General features: G+C 37.9%; 1 protein-coding gene across 5 annotated transcripts in view; it reads right to left on the minus strand.

The window, feature by feature from the left end:
- Positions 1-17,382, minus strand: part of SBNO1 (strawberry notch homolog 1) — a 52,551-nt gene that overhangs the window by 13,082 nt on the left and 22,087 nt on the right. For all 5 annotated transcript variants that reach the window (XM_023647281.2, XM_005612641.4, XM_014742195.3 and 2 more), the window contains 19 exons: positions 16,665-16,826; positions 15,644-15,779; positions 15,459-15,564; positions 15,170-15,323; positions 14,547-14,729; positions 13,909-14,006; positions 12,224-12,375; positions 9,690-9,887; positions 8,879-9,046; positions 8,615-8,790; positions 8,018-8,149; positions 6,331-6,466; positions 5,536-5,648; positions 5,375-5,446; positions 4,823-4,922; positions 2,505-2,579; positions 1,702-1,848; positions 1,296-1,390; positions 1,106-1,198 (listed from right to left, as the gene is read on the minus strand). In XM_023647281.2, coding sequence (XP_023503049.1) covers positions 1,106-1,198; positions 1,296-1,390; positions 1,702-1,848; positions 2,505-2,579; positions 4,823-4,922; positions 5,375-5,446; positions 5,536-5,648; positions 6,331-6,466; positions 8,018-8,149; positions 8,615-8,790; positions 8,879-9,046; positions 9,690-9,887; positions 12,224-12,375; positions 13,909-14,006; positions 14,547-14,729; positions 15,170-15,323; positions 15,459-15,564; positions 15,644-15,779; positions 16,665-16,826 — 2,496 coding nt within the window. The remainder of the gene's footprint in view (positions 1-1,105; positions 1,199-1,295; positions 1,391-1,701; positions 1,849-2,504; positions 2,580-4,822; positions 4,923-5,374; positions 5,447-5,535; positions 5,649-6,330; positions 6,467-8,017; positions 8,150-8,614; positions 8,791-8,878; positions 9,047-9,689; positions 9,888-12,223; positions 12,376-13,908; positions 14,007-14,546; positions 14,730-15,169; positions 15,324-15,458; positions 15,565-15,643; positions 15,780-16,664; positions 16,827-17,382) is intronic.

A 17,382-nucleotide genomic window follows, 5' to 3' on the forward strand; every position in this document is an offset into this window, starting at 1 on the left:
GGGAGTTCTGTTCTCATCAGCCCTTCTTGAGGAATCTGCTACAGAACAGGCTTCAGCCAAACAAAATGACTAGAAAGATATTAACTTAAGGACAAGTGAGTGGTGAGCATTAAATACAAATATTAAAGAAGGGTTAAAAAGAAGAGTATACTACATAATTGCCACATGCTGACAAGACAAAAATAGTACAACTATTTTTTAAAATGAGAGAATGGGGGAAGTATATGCCAAAAAAGGTTATTTTTTAAAAAAAACTATTTGCAGGAATATTAGATGTAGCATTGATAATATTTTATCATCCTGTGTGCCCTGGAGAATAAGAATGATTGGTGTGGAAGAAAGATAACACAGATAAATATCAGGGAAAAGGTGAGATAAAAATTCCATAGCCTTGAACATTACAAACAAACATGAATTCAAGATATTGTACCATGTATAAATGTATGCATGCATGCGTGTGTGTGTATATATATATATGTCCATATGTAATGAATATGTATGTACACATACAGGTACTCCTCTCCCCCCACCTACTCCCGTGCCTCTGCCTTAGCTCTAGCCACAGAATACAGATAGTCATGTGCTGCTTAACAATGTTTTAGTCAACAACAGACTGCACGTACCAGAGTGGTCCCATAAGGTCAGAACCACAGAGCCTAGGTGTGCAGTAGGCTCTACCATCTAGGTTTGTGTAAGTGCACTCCATAATGTTTGCACACTGATCACATTTCTGAAAATGTATCCCTGTCGTTAAGCAAGGCATGACTGTACTAAACAAAAGAATGTAGTTACACTGATAACCACAAAACGAATCTTTGAGACATAGAGTATTATTAGGACTAAAGACGATCACCATATTGCAAAAAAAAGGGTTCAATTTACAACTACGTAATAATTCAAAAGTTGCACCTAATAACATCCCTCAAAATATATTAAATAAAAATGTATAAATGGAGAAATCCACAACTACAATGATAAATTATTAAAACAGAGAAAGCTACAAACAATGGGAAAATCGGCACAAAGCAAACAGATAACTACAATGCTGGCAATGAAAATGCACTATCCATCTGAACAGTTACCACTTAAAGGAAACAAATCTTACTTGCAATGACAAGTAAAAGCCATCATCTGGTCCTGTCAGCTCGGCCCAAATCTTGGTAGCTTCCTCCCAGGACATGCCCCTCTCTACACTAATCTGTAAAAGAAATATTAAAATTTAAGTTAATCTCACTTCGGTGAGCGCCCATCACAGAAGGACAGTGTAACCGAATGTGCACATCTCCTCAACTTACCGTGTATAACTCTACATGGCCAGAGGTTGAATATCCTGGAGTCAGAAACTTCTTAACATCACTTTTCCTTACTTTTTCATCCCCTGATCCAAGATCTGGAACAAGAAAAGGCAACATATAAATGTAAAAAGAGGATTTTATCAGGAATATACATGATGTTTTAAAAACTTCCCCACTGCCGGCCCTGAGGCTGAGTGGTTAAGTTTGCGCGCTCTGCTTTGGCGGCCCAGGGTTTTGCTGGTTCGGATCTGGGTGCGGAAACGGCACCGCTCATCAAGCCATGCTGAGGCAGCGTCCCCCATGCCACAACTGGAAGGACCCACAACTAAAAATACACAACTATGTACCAAGGGGCTTTGGGGAGAAAAAGGAAAAAAAAAAATCTTTAAAAAACATCCTCACTTACCTAAGATTCCCATATCATATCTCCCATTTTTTTTTGCATTTTGAACAACTGCAGTGAGTGTGTCTGCAAAATACTGAAATAATGCATTCTGCTGATGCACTTCCATGCCCAAAATTCTATTCAAGAATTTTCCTATGTTGTTATAATCTGCAATGACAAGATTATACAAAAAATTCAATGCATTCAAGCGGCAACTGAAAACATTCTTCTAAGCCTAGTTCAAATCTCATTTTCTCCTCTCAAGTCTTCCCTCACAACTTCTGCACTGTACCCAGAACATAGCTATAATCTGACCATTTCTACCTCCAGCAGCTAGCATGACTATAATACATGCTCAAAAGATGTTTGCTGAATTGAATTTCCGCATCTTCAACTTTACTTAAAGTATGAGCACAATGTAGCACATGAGAATGTCTGTTCGCCAAAATTCTCTTAACCCATAAAATTATAAGTCAGGGAAGCTCAACTTTGGCTGCACAATTAGAATTCCTCGGAGCTCTGGAAAATTACCAATGCCTGAGCTCCTGTTTTCAGTATTTTTTAAGAGCTTGATAGTTGATCCCATATGCAACGTGCATCAAGAACTGCTGCTACACACACGGACAGAATAGAGGATTAATCTCTCCTGAACAACCACTGTAGCAAAAACCACCCACCCGGAGTGCTCTGTGAGTGCTCGGTAATGAGGGATGGAGGAACTACGGATTGGAAGCTTCCCCTTCAAGCTGACGAAAGCATAAACAACAAACAGGCTTTAATGATACAGCAACAGTTATCTGCATATACAAAATTAATACTATTACCTTTATCTAAAGTAAGGATTCCCGAGCGATCTTCTACATTTATCAGGCCAACTCCTATCAGTCCTTGTCGAACATCTGTAAGAAAATAAATTTGCAAAAAAACCTTATAGCCCAAATGACTCAATGAGCTGTCACCTAACTAATCACACTAGATCAAGTTCTAGCATTAAGACACAGCCTATGTATGTTCCATGGTTCCTATGAGCTGAACTAAATGGAGCCCACAGGCCTCAAAGGTCTCTAGGCACTCAAAATCCTACAGCATTCAAACCTCATCACACATTTTCTTATTTCATTAAAATATCTTATCTTACAAACAGCAATCTCTGGTTGTGAAGACCTTCGGCTATGTAGCTGTCACCCACAGAATCTACACAACTGTGAACACACAGCAGAATACTAGCTGATTAAATAATTCTATAAGTAAGGATATAATCATGCTTCCTGCCCAAACGTTACCTGTCAGTATTGACAAGGTGATGCAAAAGATAAGCAACATGTATAACATCAACATGTTCTGAAGTGTATGACCAAGAGGGCAGTTTATGGAGCTGTTAAAAAATACTGGTGTCCAGGCTCCAACTCAGACTTAGAGAATAAGGGCGTAAGAGAAAAGGGTCAATAGGAAGCATGATTATACCCTATTTACACACTTGTTTAATCAGCTAGTATTCTGCTACATGCTCAAAGTTGTTCAGATTCTGCAGGTGACACCTGTGTAGTCAAACATCTCTACTACAAAAATTTCTCCTTTTAGGAACCCATCCTATGGAGGGAAATTACCTGTATAATTTCAGCACTGTGATGGCAAAAAACATGAACACCACCTGAGTATCATTAAGGAAATAAGCGAAGATACCATTGTATACGCCAGCTGTAGAATATTATGCATCTGTTAAAAAACGTTAGTGCTATAGCTACTGAATTATAAGGGATATCTGTTATGAACTGAAAAAGCACGTTGCAAGCAATATTAATAACATTTAAAACAAAAGCTATGCGTTTAGACAAACATGGAGAGAAGATGTGGAAGGCTGCCCCCTTCAGATTGTCAACATCTGTGACCTTGGTGGGTGAGAGTGGAAGGTGGGGGTTAAGGGCAGAGTAATGACTCTTCATGACACACTTTTAATTAATTAATTAATTAATTTTTTGAGGAACATCAGCCCTGAGCTAACATCTGCCGCCAATCCTCCTCTTTTTGCTGAGGAAGACTGGCCCTAAGCTAACATCCGTGCCCATCTTCCTCCACTTTATATGCGGGACGCCTACCACATCATGGCTTGCCAAGCAGTGCCATGTCCGCACCCGGGATATGAACTGGCGAACCCCAGGTCGCCAAAGTGCAACGTGCGCACTTAACTACTGCGTGACCGGGCCGGCCCCCATGATACACTTTTAGATTATTTTCATTACTTATAATGAATAAGTAACATGTAACTAGAAAAAAATTAGAAATAAATTGAGGGATTGTTTTTAACACTCCAACAACCAAAAAAAAGAGAAAGAGGGGAGGAGAGAGAGAGAGAAAGAATAGGGCCAAGGCTTTACTGCTTTTTTGTTTTGTTAAATGCCATCAGTGATTATAAGCACCCCTGTCAGGTATGTCAATATGGACTGTTAACACTGGTTCAACTGGAAAGGACTTTCTAGTGAAAAACACTCACTCTACAATGATGTTTCAAATATCTTACATTTATTTATTTTCCAAAATATTTTCATAGTTTCCTGAACAACTAAAATCATCTAGACTTCCTACATTTATGGGTAAAATCTATTCTACATATTTACAAAATAGGTCTAAGAATTTCTATAGCACTACCTAGAACTTTTTTTTAAGATGGAAATTTCTAAACACATACAAATGTAAAGATAATATTCTATGAACCACACACATCTACCCATCACCCAGGTTTAACAACTGCTAATACATGGTCAGTTATGTTTTATCTGCACCCTCTACCAACTACGTCTACCAAAGATTATTTACCTAGGTACTTTAACTTTAAAATTAAATTTTAAAAGCTACTTATTTAGCATAGCGATTTTAAATTAAGCTAATAAAACTACTTTCCTCTAGTGAACAGCATGCAATACCTATGTCAAGAACAAAAGCATTTCATTTGAATTTACCGAAATGCAATAAATCTTCATTGAAATTTAATAAATCCACTGCTTATTATAAGTAACCTTCAATTTCTAAATTTTATAAAATTTATGTCAAAAGAAAACTAAAAACAGCAGCAAGTGTTAGAATAGGTTTTAGTATCTCCTTATCAGTACTCATTTTCCTTTATTATGATTATTTTAAAAATTACCTTTAAAGAATTCTCCAGGATAGTCTGGAGGTGGTGACACCATAGGTGAATCTAGGTTTACAATGGATTTCATGACAATTTCTAAAGCATTTCTTCCATACTGCAAAAAAAATTTAACCAGTTTCAGCATTGGATACTCTCCAATCACATGACCAACTGAATAGTCTAAGAACTATTATTATACCAAAGATTCAGAAACAGCAAGACTCAATTATCTTCATATGTATTTTACACTGCCTAGTGCCTAGTTCACATCTTTGCACACAGCAGACATTCAATAAATAACTTGCTTTACTTCTGGGAACTCACACTCATTCATCCACAAGTATTTATCAAGTCCTATTTTCCAATAGGAATGAACAGATAATTATATTGCAGAGTTGATCACCAAACCTTTAATTGATATGCGAAATCGTGTGTCTTACAGGAAGACATGATTTTACAGAAAACCATAGGAGGAAGCAGTTTCAAACAGTAACCATTTTCCCTTTTTGTTCACTATAGACACCATGTACTACCACAAGTTTTCAGATACTGAAAGCTGAAATGTACCTTATTATCAAAGTTAAACCTGCTCAGATCTCTGGATTCTGTTGCTCTTCTGTCACCATGTGTAAGCGCCCCCTATCAAAACATGAAATTGCCAATCAAGACACAGAAGACAGGTAACATACACAATCTTTTACACATATCTACACAACTCAAAAACTTACCAAACTTTCAAGTCTTTTAGCAACAATAGATGCAAATCTTTGCTCTCCTGCCAATTCGGAAATCAGAAAGACATATTCGGGAGCAGTAACTTGGTTAGATCTATGAGTTCGTCCTATAACAACATTTAAAAAAAAAGTTACTGATTGTGTTCACTAGATACAGAGTATTCTGAAATCTATTCCTGGCACTTAACACTAAGCTGGTATCTAGAAACCTTTAAAGAAGACGAAAAATTAAAGATTGTAACAATTATCATAACTTGCCAAAAGGTTCAAAATCAAAAACACTGAATTAAACAAGACCCATATTTAGAACAATACTCCCCCTTACAAGGGGACGGAAATGGCTATAAAATTGTTAAATGATAAACATATTATCACCACCCCAACTTTGGTTAACCACAATGTTGCTGATGCACAGCTCTTCTGGATTTTCCCCCAAACAGCTGTTTTCTAAATGACCAGATCACAGGGATGTGAAAATGGAAGGAAGGGGAGGAGCGATGTGCTCTTACGAAGGCCAATGAGAAATGAAAAGTTGCCTGAGGAGCCCTGTTTTGGATATGTTGCCAGAAATCCCATGAAATCCTACCACAGATGTTTCACACCCTCTAAAACAGGGAGGAAATGAATTCGTGATGCGGTCTATACTTTAAGGTATACGCAACACACAAACATCTCCAAAACCTACATATGTGTCAAGTTTTAAGATGTCTGATATTAAATAAATAAAATGCACACATTTCCCCAATGATTCCTAGCTTATCTATTACGTGAAATTCAGTGGAGGCTTACCAAATTGCTGAATTGCTCTATCAGCACTCCAGGGTAATTCCAAAGTCATGTGTACTCTTCGCCTTTGATTTTTAGCTCTCCGATCTGCTTGTAACGAAATACCAGAGCTGGCAGCTTCTGAGATGATAGCAATATTCTGTATCAAACAAAACAGAAAAGAAAAAGATTACCTTTGCACTAAGACAAGCTGGGAAGTGCCCTAAATAAAGTCCTTAAGTAGACTACTGGTGGTCCACCACTCTCCTCTTCTTCCCTAAATTATAAAACCCTCAATTTTAGCTAGATATACGGCTGTCCAGAATCAAGACATTTCCTAGTCTCCCTTGCAGCTAAGAGCAGGCACCCTCCAGCCACTAGATTGTAGATGATATGAATAACGTCCAGAAAATGTCCTTATTTTTATTTTATTTACTTATTTTGAGAAAGATTAGCCGTGAGCTAACATCCGCTGTCGATCCTCCTCTTTTTGCTGAGGAAGACTGGCCTGCATCTGTGCCCATTTTCCTCCACTTTACATGTGGGATGCCTACCACAGCATGCTTTGCCAAGCGGTGCCATGTCTGCACTGGGGATCCAAACCAGCGAACCTCGGGCCACCGAAACAGAATGTGCAAACCTAACCACTGTGCAACCAGGCCGGCCCCGGAAATGTCCTTAAAAGTTGGGGACACACCATTCTCCTCTTTTTTCTTCTATGCTGGCTGAAATGCAGAGAAGCAATGACTGAATCTGAAACAGCTGTTTTGGAATGTGGCGCTAACTAGGAAATGGAGGCCCACGTATTGAAGAAAGGAGACAGAAAAGGCTCAGTCTTCAAGAGTCTAAATTCACAAAACAAGTACATAAAATAACCTACAAGATAATACCTCTAACTCTACAATCCTTAAAACATGTAACATGAGTTTTTAAATATATTTAAAAGACTACTTTGATAGTGTTAACTATCATCTATTTTCCAGTTGCAGAGGCAGGAAAATTCAGTGAACCATAAAGCAAAATGTAGGTAAACAGATAAGATTTTATTCTACCCCTTTTAGACGAAGGAATGAGGTTGAAGTGGTGCTCCTATTTTTTAGCAATATCATCAGCAAATGCTTATAGCAATTCCACCTAGATGGAGGAAGAACTGATCTGAGAACAGTAAAATTGATGAAGTTTACTTAACAATCGGAGCCTATAAAAAGAGTCTCTGGAGGCAGCCCAGATCTCTACAGTGGTCAGACATGCAAGTTCAATCGACAAGTCATTCAGACTCAATCATCCTAACATAACACGGCAGAGCAATAAAAGAAACAGAAAAATCAAAGGGTACTAGTTAATCCGGGCATGCTTACATATATTCCTAGACTCAAAATCACACTGCCAACAGAGAGCAGCAGCATTAAACAAGGTGCCACTAGGATAACCAGAGAGAACACAGTATTTTTTAAATATTCTGATTAACAATTTCAAAAGCCTTCAAAGCTATCAAGAGCCACATTCTGTGCAAAGTATAAACACCTATTACATTCAATTTCTGAGAAAATAATGAAAACATGTAAAATGTTCACTGATGTGCAATTACTAAAAACACAGAATAACACCACTCAACAGACATGATTTATATTAAAAGGAAAAAACCTTCTAAAGATTAATCAAATGTATGGGCATTATTCTTTTCATTGAAAAGCATCCCAGAAAAACATACCTTATCGCCATCCATAAATCTTTGTTTTTCCGTGATATTTAGTATTTCCACAGGGACATCAAGTTCAGATCTTGACTCATAAGATATGCTTCCATCATCATTGCTTACAACCCTCCCCTTGCGGCCAGTCATCTGGAAAGCCAAACAGTGTCACTTACAACTAAGGTATCTGACTACGGTGCTTCAAGTTCAGGACCTCCTTTATTAGTGAAACTTGGTGGGAGATGCAAGGGGATGATGAAGCCAACATGTATAGCAGTCTGTGCTGCACCAGGCACTGTGAGAGAGAGAACATTGCAACATAGTCCCTGGTTTTGAAAAGTTCAAATTCCAGGGGAGAAAGCAGACACGGGGCAATGACCACAAATGCTGCGTGACAGGTGCAGTAACAGAGATCAGTGTCTTGGGGTAAAAACACAAACACTAGGGCCAGGAATTCATTGGCTCTAGGACAACAACTAGAGAAAAACAAGGGTTCTAAATCTAAGAGAGGAAATTCAATTATTATGAGATAATACCCAAAACATCACTCATACTACAGGGTTTAAAAGTGGCAAAAAAATTACTAAGACACAACCGTAATCAAGTCATATTTACCTCAGCTACATTCTCAGGGCCACCAAGTTCATCAATAAGTTCATCCAGGGTATTAGGAGGAAGGTCTTCAGCTAATTTTTCTAGTTTCTCAAGAAGGTCTTTCTTCATGTGCTGCGCCCTTTCCACGGCGTCCTGACTTGTTATAAGGCTACTGCTACTGTTGGTGTTACTGTTAGCTAGATAAAGCACATTTGTTAAAAATTAGTACAGTTTAAATATTTGTTTTGTTTAAAAGCACATTTCACAAAGATTCCACACAGATACCTGGTACACTGTTAGGAGCAGGTGAAATAACTGGTGTAGATGAAAAACTAGGTCGTTTTGATCCAAGACCTGATGCTAATAAGGCACTTTGAATAGAATCTGGATCTATACTTTTCTTTTTTTTTTTATCTTTGTTTTTCTTGTGGTCTTTTCTGATTAACCAAGGATCTGAAAGATAAGTGTGAATTCATTTGTTAATATGGGTACAGAATCTTCAAGGGAAATAACCCTTGAATTCTGCTGCGTTGCTGGCTGAGAACCTGTAAAGCACCACCAACTCCAGTAGCCCAGGAGTACATCCATACACCATGAGGTACAACTCCATGGTTTGAGATTAAAAACAACTGCACACCAAATTGAGGTCATCTTACATAAGTGAGCTAAACCTTCAGAAGACGATACTTGGAGCTCTACATCAAGCAAAGATCAGAAATCTGTGTCATGATTTGTACTGCACAGAAAAACAGGCTTCAATACAACATTCCATTTTATTTTTTAAGATTGGCAGTAGGTGTCAGTTCAGGTGCCAATCTTTTTTTTTTTTTTCTTCTTCTCCTCAAAGCCCCCTAGTACATAGTTGTATATTCTAATTGCAGGTCCTTCTGGTCGTGCTATGTGGGACACCGCCTCAGCATGGCATGACAAGTGGTGCCATGTCCATGGCCAGGATCCAAACCAGCAAAACCCCGTGTCCCCAAAGCGGAGCACATGAACTTAACCACTCGGCCCTGGGGCAGGCCCCCAATATCCCATTTTAAATATACAGAAATAACTATCGTTTAGTTTACACTTAACATATTGATGAACTTACCATCTTCATCATCCTCACTAGACTCATCTCTAAATGGGTTGAAATCATCGTCATCTCCAGAACTCATGTTTTTAGAGCTCTCGTAGTCACTTTCTTCATTATCAGAGGCATCAGATTCACTTCCACTATCATCAGAACTGCTACCGGTAAGGCCACCTAATTTTCGTGCTTTTTTGGCTTCTCGAGTTATTTCTTCACCTATCATCAAATCCCAAACAAGAGAGTCAGCCCAAATACACTGTTCTAAAGATCCAGAAAGTTATATTTAGTTCATGACTTAATTCAAATGTGAGCTGTAGAAGAAAAGCATTTATGTAGGTATATAAGAACAAATAAATTCACAAACAAGTGGTAACCTTTTGGACTCTGATAAGAAATCAGGCTATGTTCAATTTTTTTTAAAAAAAAGATTCTACTTTTTCCTTTTTCTCCCCAAAGCCCCTTGGTACCTAGTTGCATATTTTTAGTTGTGGGTCCTTCTAGTTGTGGCATGTGGGATGCCGCCTCAGCATGGCTTGGTGAGTGGTGCCATGTCCGTGCCCAGGATTGGAACCAGCGAAACCCTGGGCTGCTGAAGCAGAGAGTGCGAACCTAACCACTCGGCCACGGGGGCCGCCCCTATGTTCAATTATTTTTAACAAGAAATGACATATGTAAGCACAAATTCAAGACTGCCTTCAAGTGTACAAGTTTCAAAATAAATTAGGACAACAGAGATAAAACAGAACCTCTGGCACTGTCACAATTTAATTGTGTATCTGGTTGAGAGAAGAGGCCTAATAATTATAGGTTTACAGAATACTTAAAAAAAAAAAATCCATGAAACTTCATTTTTAGGGGCCGCCCAATGGTGCAGCAGTTAAGTGCACATGTTCTGCTTCGGCAGCCCGGGGTTCGCAGGTCTGGATCCCAGGTGCGGAAATGGCACCGCTTGGCAAGCCATGCTGTGGCAAGCATCCCACAAATAAAACAGAAGAAATATGGGCACGGATATTAGCTCAGGGCCAGTCTTCCTCAGCAAAAAGAGGAGGATTGGCAGCAGATGTTAGCTCAGGGCTAATCTTCCTCAAAAAAAAGAAAAAACAAAACACTTCATTTTTAAAAGTCAAACAGGGGCTGGCCCTGTGGCCGAGTGGTTAAGTTTGTGCACTCCGCTTCCTCGGCCCAGGGTTTCACCAGTTCCAATCCTGGGCGCAGACACGGCACCACTCATCAGGCCATGCTGAGGCGGCGTCCCACGTACCACAACTAGAAGGACCCACAACTAAAACATACACTACTATATACTGGGGGGCTTTGGGGAGAAAAAGGAAAAATAAAATCTTAAAAAAAAAAATTCTTCTTATGTGTGCTGCTCACTTCTCTCCCCACTATGGCTTCCTTTCCATTTACAAAAAAAAGTCAAACAGGGTGCTGATTTGAATTATTTTACTGAAAAGTCAGAAGATACCTGGAACAAACCAATCAAAATTAAGAACATTAAAAGGTTCATATATTGAGATGGTGAGAACATAATTCAGGAAAGGGAAATGTGACCATCTGACCATTCTAAGATGTCACTCATTCTAACACACAGCATTACTTTTTATGCCACTAAAATAAAAAATACGGACAATTACACTATAATAACCAACCTACTTTCAGGCATACTAAAAATGTAAAAAAGTATACTTCTCTGAACAGATGAAACAAGGTTAAAGTGTCTGGCACTGTGTTTAGAACACAAAGCATCACAGTTTTCATAATGTAACTTATTATCACCATTTGAGAGAAAGATAGCCTGAGAAGTTAACATCTGAAAGTCAAGCTTAGTAATAAGCACTTAAACACAAACCCAAGTTTGATTATAAAACATTTAACAAATATGGTGAGTGTATTCCTAATAATTAAATAATAAACTAACAGAAGTCTCTTTAAAGATTATTAAAAACACCCATATGTCACACACCACGTAACGATATTTCAGTCAATGATGGAATGAATACAGGACAGTGGCTCCATAAGATTAGGACCATAGAGCCTAGGTGTGTAGTAGGCTGTACCATCTCGGTTTGTCTAAGTGCACTCCCTGAAGCTCACACAATGACAAAATCATCTGAAGAGGCCTTTCTCAGAACCTATCCCATTGGTAAGCAACGTGTGACTGCATATAAACGCAGCTTCCATAACAGAAAGGCCTGGATTTGGGTTCCCACATATTGCTCACTACCTATGCGAACCTGGGGAAATTCCTTAACCTCTTAATCTTTCTGTGCCTTAGTTTCCTTGGAAAAAATAAGATCTGTTTTCATATGGATCCCTTCTGGATAAAACGAGATCACACATGGTCAGTGCTTAGTGCCGTGCCTAACACCACTCAAATTGTCCAAGCCCTAACTTAAAACACGGGGTTACTTGTACATTGAAAACTACATGACAGTGAAAATATGCAACCGCTTGCCAATTCAAGGGAGGCAGTTCATTCCCAAAATACAGTTGCTTCAAAATGCTAAAATTTATACTACTTTCCATACCATTTAAAGAAAAGCACCCACCTTTCCGCTTCTTTATTTTATTTTCTTTACAAGGACTATCTCTTGGTGAACTGTTGTTACTTGGAGCTGTCAAATCGATTCCTAGTAAACTATAAAGTTTCTTCCTGTCTGGAGCAGGGAAGTGTTTTTCAATGAGTGACTGCAACACTCCTCTGTTTGCAGGAGAGAGAAAAAGTGACAATTAGTGGCTCAGTTTGCAAAATAATTACATATAAAGTCTTACTGAATATATTTGTCAAAAATAAAATACTTTGTTCACTCTTACAAAAAATTGATAATCCAGCTTAAATGAATTTTAATATTCTAGGCCAAGGCTATCCACGTGAAATATACTGCAGGCTAAGCCAAATATGTAATTCTTACATTTTCTAGTAGCTAAATAGTAAAAAAAAAAAAAAGAAAGTGGTGAAACCAATTTTAATACATTTTAACTCAATATATCACTGCAACATGTAATCAATGAGATGTTTTACATTATTTTTACCTAAATCTTTGAAACCTGGTGTGTATTTTATACTTACAGCACATCTCACTTTGGCCCAGCCATTTCAACTGCTCAACAGCCTCATGTGACTAGTGGCTATCATTTTAGACAGAGCAGTACTAGGCACGCAAGTACAGAAAAATACAGATTAGCAGGTTCATGTTTTGCTTTTAAAAGCAGTTTTTAATTATATCCATGTTAAGAGGAGCCACTTGAATCTATCCCCTAAGGCAAGAGATAGTATAGTGGCAAAGGTTATTTTGCAAATTTTACTACCAGAGCTAGAATTGATAAGTTAGGGGAACAAACAAAAAACAATGGCTAAAACACTTTTCTTATGAGAAAGATTAGCCCTGAGCTAACATCTGCCACTAATTCTCCTGTTTTTGCTGCGGAAGATTGGCCCTGAGCTAAAATCTGTGCCCATCTTCCTCTATTTTATATGTGGGACGCCTGCTACACCATGGCTTGATAAACAGTGCGTAGGTCTGTGCCCAGGATCCAAACCAGTGAACCCTGGGCCGCCAAAGCAGAACATGCAAATTTAACTGCTACGCTACCAGGCCAGCCCCCTAAAACCTTTTTTCTTTTTGAGGAAGACTAGCCCTGAGCTAACATCCGTGCCCATTTTCCTCTACTTTATATGTGAGATGCTTGCCACAGCATGGCTTGATAAGTGGTGCGTAGGTCTACACCTGCAATTCAAACCAGTGAACCCTGGGCCACCGAAGCAGAACATGTGAACTTAACCAATGCATCACCAGGCTGGGCCCCTCCAAAACATTTTTCTAAACTCTTTTTGAATATCTCATAACTATTTGCAATTTTTCTATCAGCGCATACTAAACTGGGGCAAACTAAAGTTACTGCTCCTCTGGATAATGGTAATTTCAAATATACAAAGCTGAAACCAAAACTGAAACTAAACCAAGCTGTCACAGATTTCCAAGATATACATAACAAACAAAAATCAAGCCTTTCCATTACTCCAAATACTGGGCATAATACTGCCAAAATGCTTAACATTTCAGCATTTCTTTGGTATTATTTTCCAATAAATATACTGTTATGGCTACCCCGAATTGCAAAAACTAAGATCAAAAAAAGTTCAAAAAATGATATGGTAAATCAAAAATTTTGCCTCAAGGAAATGCCAACACTTAAACCAATCTAAGTAAAAACTCAAAACCAAAAACATTACTTGGCAGTTGAAACAAAATCATTCAATTCTCCTCCACCCTCTTCCAAGGCTTCTAATGTTCTAGCTTCTCCCGTAGACTGCAGACCAATTACAACACACTGGAGAAAAAAGAAAACATATTAATTATAAATAAAAATATGCATGTGCTTTCTTAACATTTTAAATGTTTAGTAACAAAAAAAGATTTCAAACAAGAACGCCCCATTATTGTACATCTGTGCTTATTTATTCTATGTATATTTGAGACATGCTATGTGTAAAAAGCTTAGCTATGAAATAGGATTACAGCAGTGGACACAACGGAAGCCCTTGCCCCAGTTCTTTGTGCTTTAAGTACATATATATTCACCAAAAAGAAAAAACCTTAAGGCAATACAATACCCACAGGTTATCAGTGATTACATCTACGGACTATAGGGACATTTCTATCTTTATACTTTTTTGAGCCATCTAAATTCTTTATAAACAAGCATTGCTTTTATTATTTTAAAAAATGTATTTTTTAAAGTCTTATTACATTAATACCTTTATAACTATCCTTTAGAAAGAATAGGTTTTACAAGGAGAAAACCTCAACACTGAAAAAACTAAAAAACATTAACCAAAGAATGAATCTCTTAATGTGTTCTCCAACTTACTTTTCCATTCTTGATTTCTTCACGAGCTAGCTGCACAACCCTTTTAACTTTGGATGCTATGCACAAGTATTTGAAAAATCTCTGGTGAGCAGACCAGAACTGACCCCACATGGATTTCTTCATTCTTTGTTCAGCATCGATCAGATCGGCAGCTTGCTGAAACCGCTCTCGGGCAATGACCCACTGAAGAAGCACAATTAACATTTTAGATATTTCATCTTTGAGTGTTAATTATTTTTGAAAGTCTAAATTCAATCAATATAATGCTAAGTGCAAGACCATTTAACATTAATTTAATAAAGCATCTTCAGTAACTTGGGATTCTCTAAACAAATGTTTTTCAGGATGCTCACACAGAGTTGTCTCAAAACTTATTAACTAATACAATCATGTTTGGAAATAGTTACACTGTGATTTCAAAAACTATGAAACTGAAATAAATGGCTATTTTGTATAAGTTACTTTAACAAAGAGAAAGCTTGGAAAACAAGGACCTGGTGATTTATCTATTCTTTTATAGCAGAAATACACTCCTGGGGGCTGACAGACTAACACTGGACAAAACTAATGGAAACGTTATCAGATACATTAAAAACACAAGGAACTAAGAAAAAAATTCTCACCAGTTTGACTGCTTTGTTATACATTTTAACATAGCTCTGAGAAAGAAGAACTTCCTCAATTTTGAAGGTCACTCCAGTAAAGCTCAGCTGTCGAGCAATGTACATTCCTCTAAGCTTCATATCCATAGCAACTATTTCCATGGCACCAACACCTCTGAATAAAATTAAAACACACAGTAACTATCATTAAATATAGTAAGGCTTTAACATACGTGGAAGAGGTTTTAGCAATAACACATCCTTTAGACTGCTACTGAGAACAAATAGTGTACACTGTAAATTGCATTACCTCCGCTCTACTGCTTGAATAAAATCACTGAATTCTCTAAATGGAGTTCCCTCGCCCCATATTCCAAGACGGTTCATATAGGCCATGTTTCGTGGTTCAGAAGCACCTGAAAAACCCCAAAATAAAACATATTATAGCTGAAAAAATAACCCACGCATATACCCTTTAAATAACTAACTACTCACCAGTGGCACTAGCATAAACAACTCTGGCTTTTGGCAATTTGTTCTGAAGCTCTAAAACTGCTAAGCCTGTCTTGGTTGGCTTTGAAGAACCAACAGGACATAGGTTTTTTGCTTTATGACATTCATCAAACACTATCTATAAGGAATGAATTAAGGAACATATCACATTAGTAGCAAGTGTCAAGAGTTAACTTTTATTTCCCTGGAGCCTTGGGAAACACTCAAGATTTCTCGGGTGGTAGATAAAAGTCAAGATTATTAATTATAGGGAGGGATGCTATTGATGATAAGCCCCTAGGCATTAACTTTTTTTTTTTAATAACACCCACATACCTATCATTCGGCTTTGTCAAACCTTAACATCGTGCTATGTTTACTTCAGATTTTCTTTTTCTTAAAGATTAGAAACATAAATGCAGCCCTCTATGTGCCTCTCCTTGATTTCTCTGCCTTCCCTCTCTAGCCTCAGAGGCATCCACTGAATTTGGTATTTATTTTAATTGGATATTTAATTCTTAATTAGAATAAAGGAAAGGAGATCCACTGTGGCAAGAAATGTCCACCACACAGATAATTTTGGCAAATTCTGTAAGAAGAAAAATGATTGCTAACCCACTTAATCAGCACTTTAAAAACTAGTGTTTCTCACGCAAGACAGTAAAAGGTACGCTATGAGCAAGTAAGTTTGGCGATCACTAAGTTAACAGGTTTTTTCCCCTTAGTCTTCTCAGGTATTTTACTATGAAAATATGCAATGTGAATCCTCAAGACGGGAATACAGTGTTCAGCATTTCTCATACTTATTAACATTTTCCTAAACCAGGAACTTAAATATTGGCCTCCTATGTAACAGCTACAAATAGAAGCAACTTTCTGACCCCCTTGGACTCCATGTAATCACTAAAGCACTCATTGCAGCAATTTGTTTATTTAATCTCAGGATTCCTGTCTTCCAAATGTTTATCCTTACATTAACTTTTGTGTCATTAAAAAATACAAAAACATTTGTTGCAAAGGATACCACTCCATCGAAGTCATCCCCGCACCAATGTAGAAGCTGTTTTAACCTAGTTTTATATTTACCGCCAGACTGACTTTCACCAATGAGGGAAGAATATGTAGCAAAAATAACACCCTTTTTCACGCTCCCATTATGCTTGGAAGAAATTTTTCCATATTTAAACTAAAAATAAAAGAGAAGAAGTTAATAAATACACTTTTCTCTCAAATAGTTATCCTACCCAAACTTCTAGGCAAGAAACGGATGGGTCCAAGATGGGCTCGAGGGAAGTCAAAGGACCTCCTAAAATCATGCACACAATTTCTCATACATATGTGTACCCATACACACACACACAAGTGCACACACCCATGCTTATGTATAAATACAACTTTAGGGTACAAGGATCCAGCTTTCATCAAAGTCTCAAAAAAGCTATCATCAAAAAAGGATTATAAACTAAACTCTCATACAAAAAAAAACACACAACAATCACTACAAATATTTATTGTGCACTTACTATATGCAAAGCACTGTAATTAAGTTCTGAGAGACACACAAGAATTATGATTAATAGTTCGGGCCACGCCGGCGGCGCAGCAGTTAAGTGCGCACGTTCCGCTTTGGCGGCCTGGGGTTTGCCAGTTCGGATCCCGGGTGCGGACATGGCACCACTTAGCGAACCATGCTGTGGTAGGCGTCCCACATATAAAAAAGTAGAGGAAGATGGGCACGGATG

The sequence above is a fragment of the Equus caballus genome, chromosome 8 (assembly GCF_041296265.1).
Source record: "Equus caballus isolate H_3958 breed thoroughbred chromosome 8, TB-T2T, whole genome shotgun sequence".
NCBI classification, from domain to species: domain Eukaryota; kingdom Metazoa; phylum Chordata; class Mammalia; order Perissodactyla; family Equidae; genus Equus; species Equus caballus.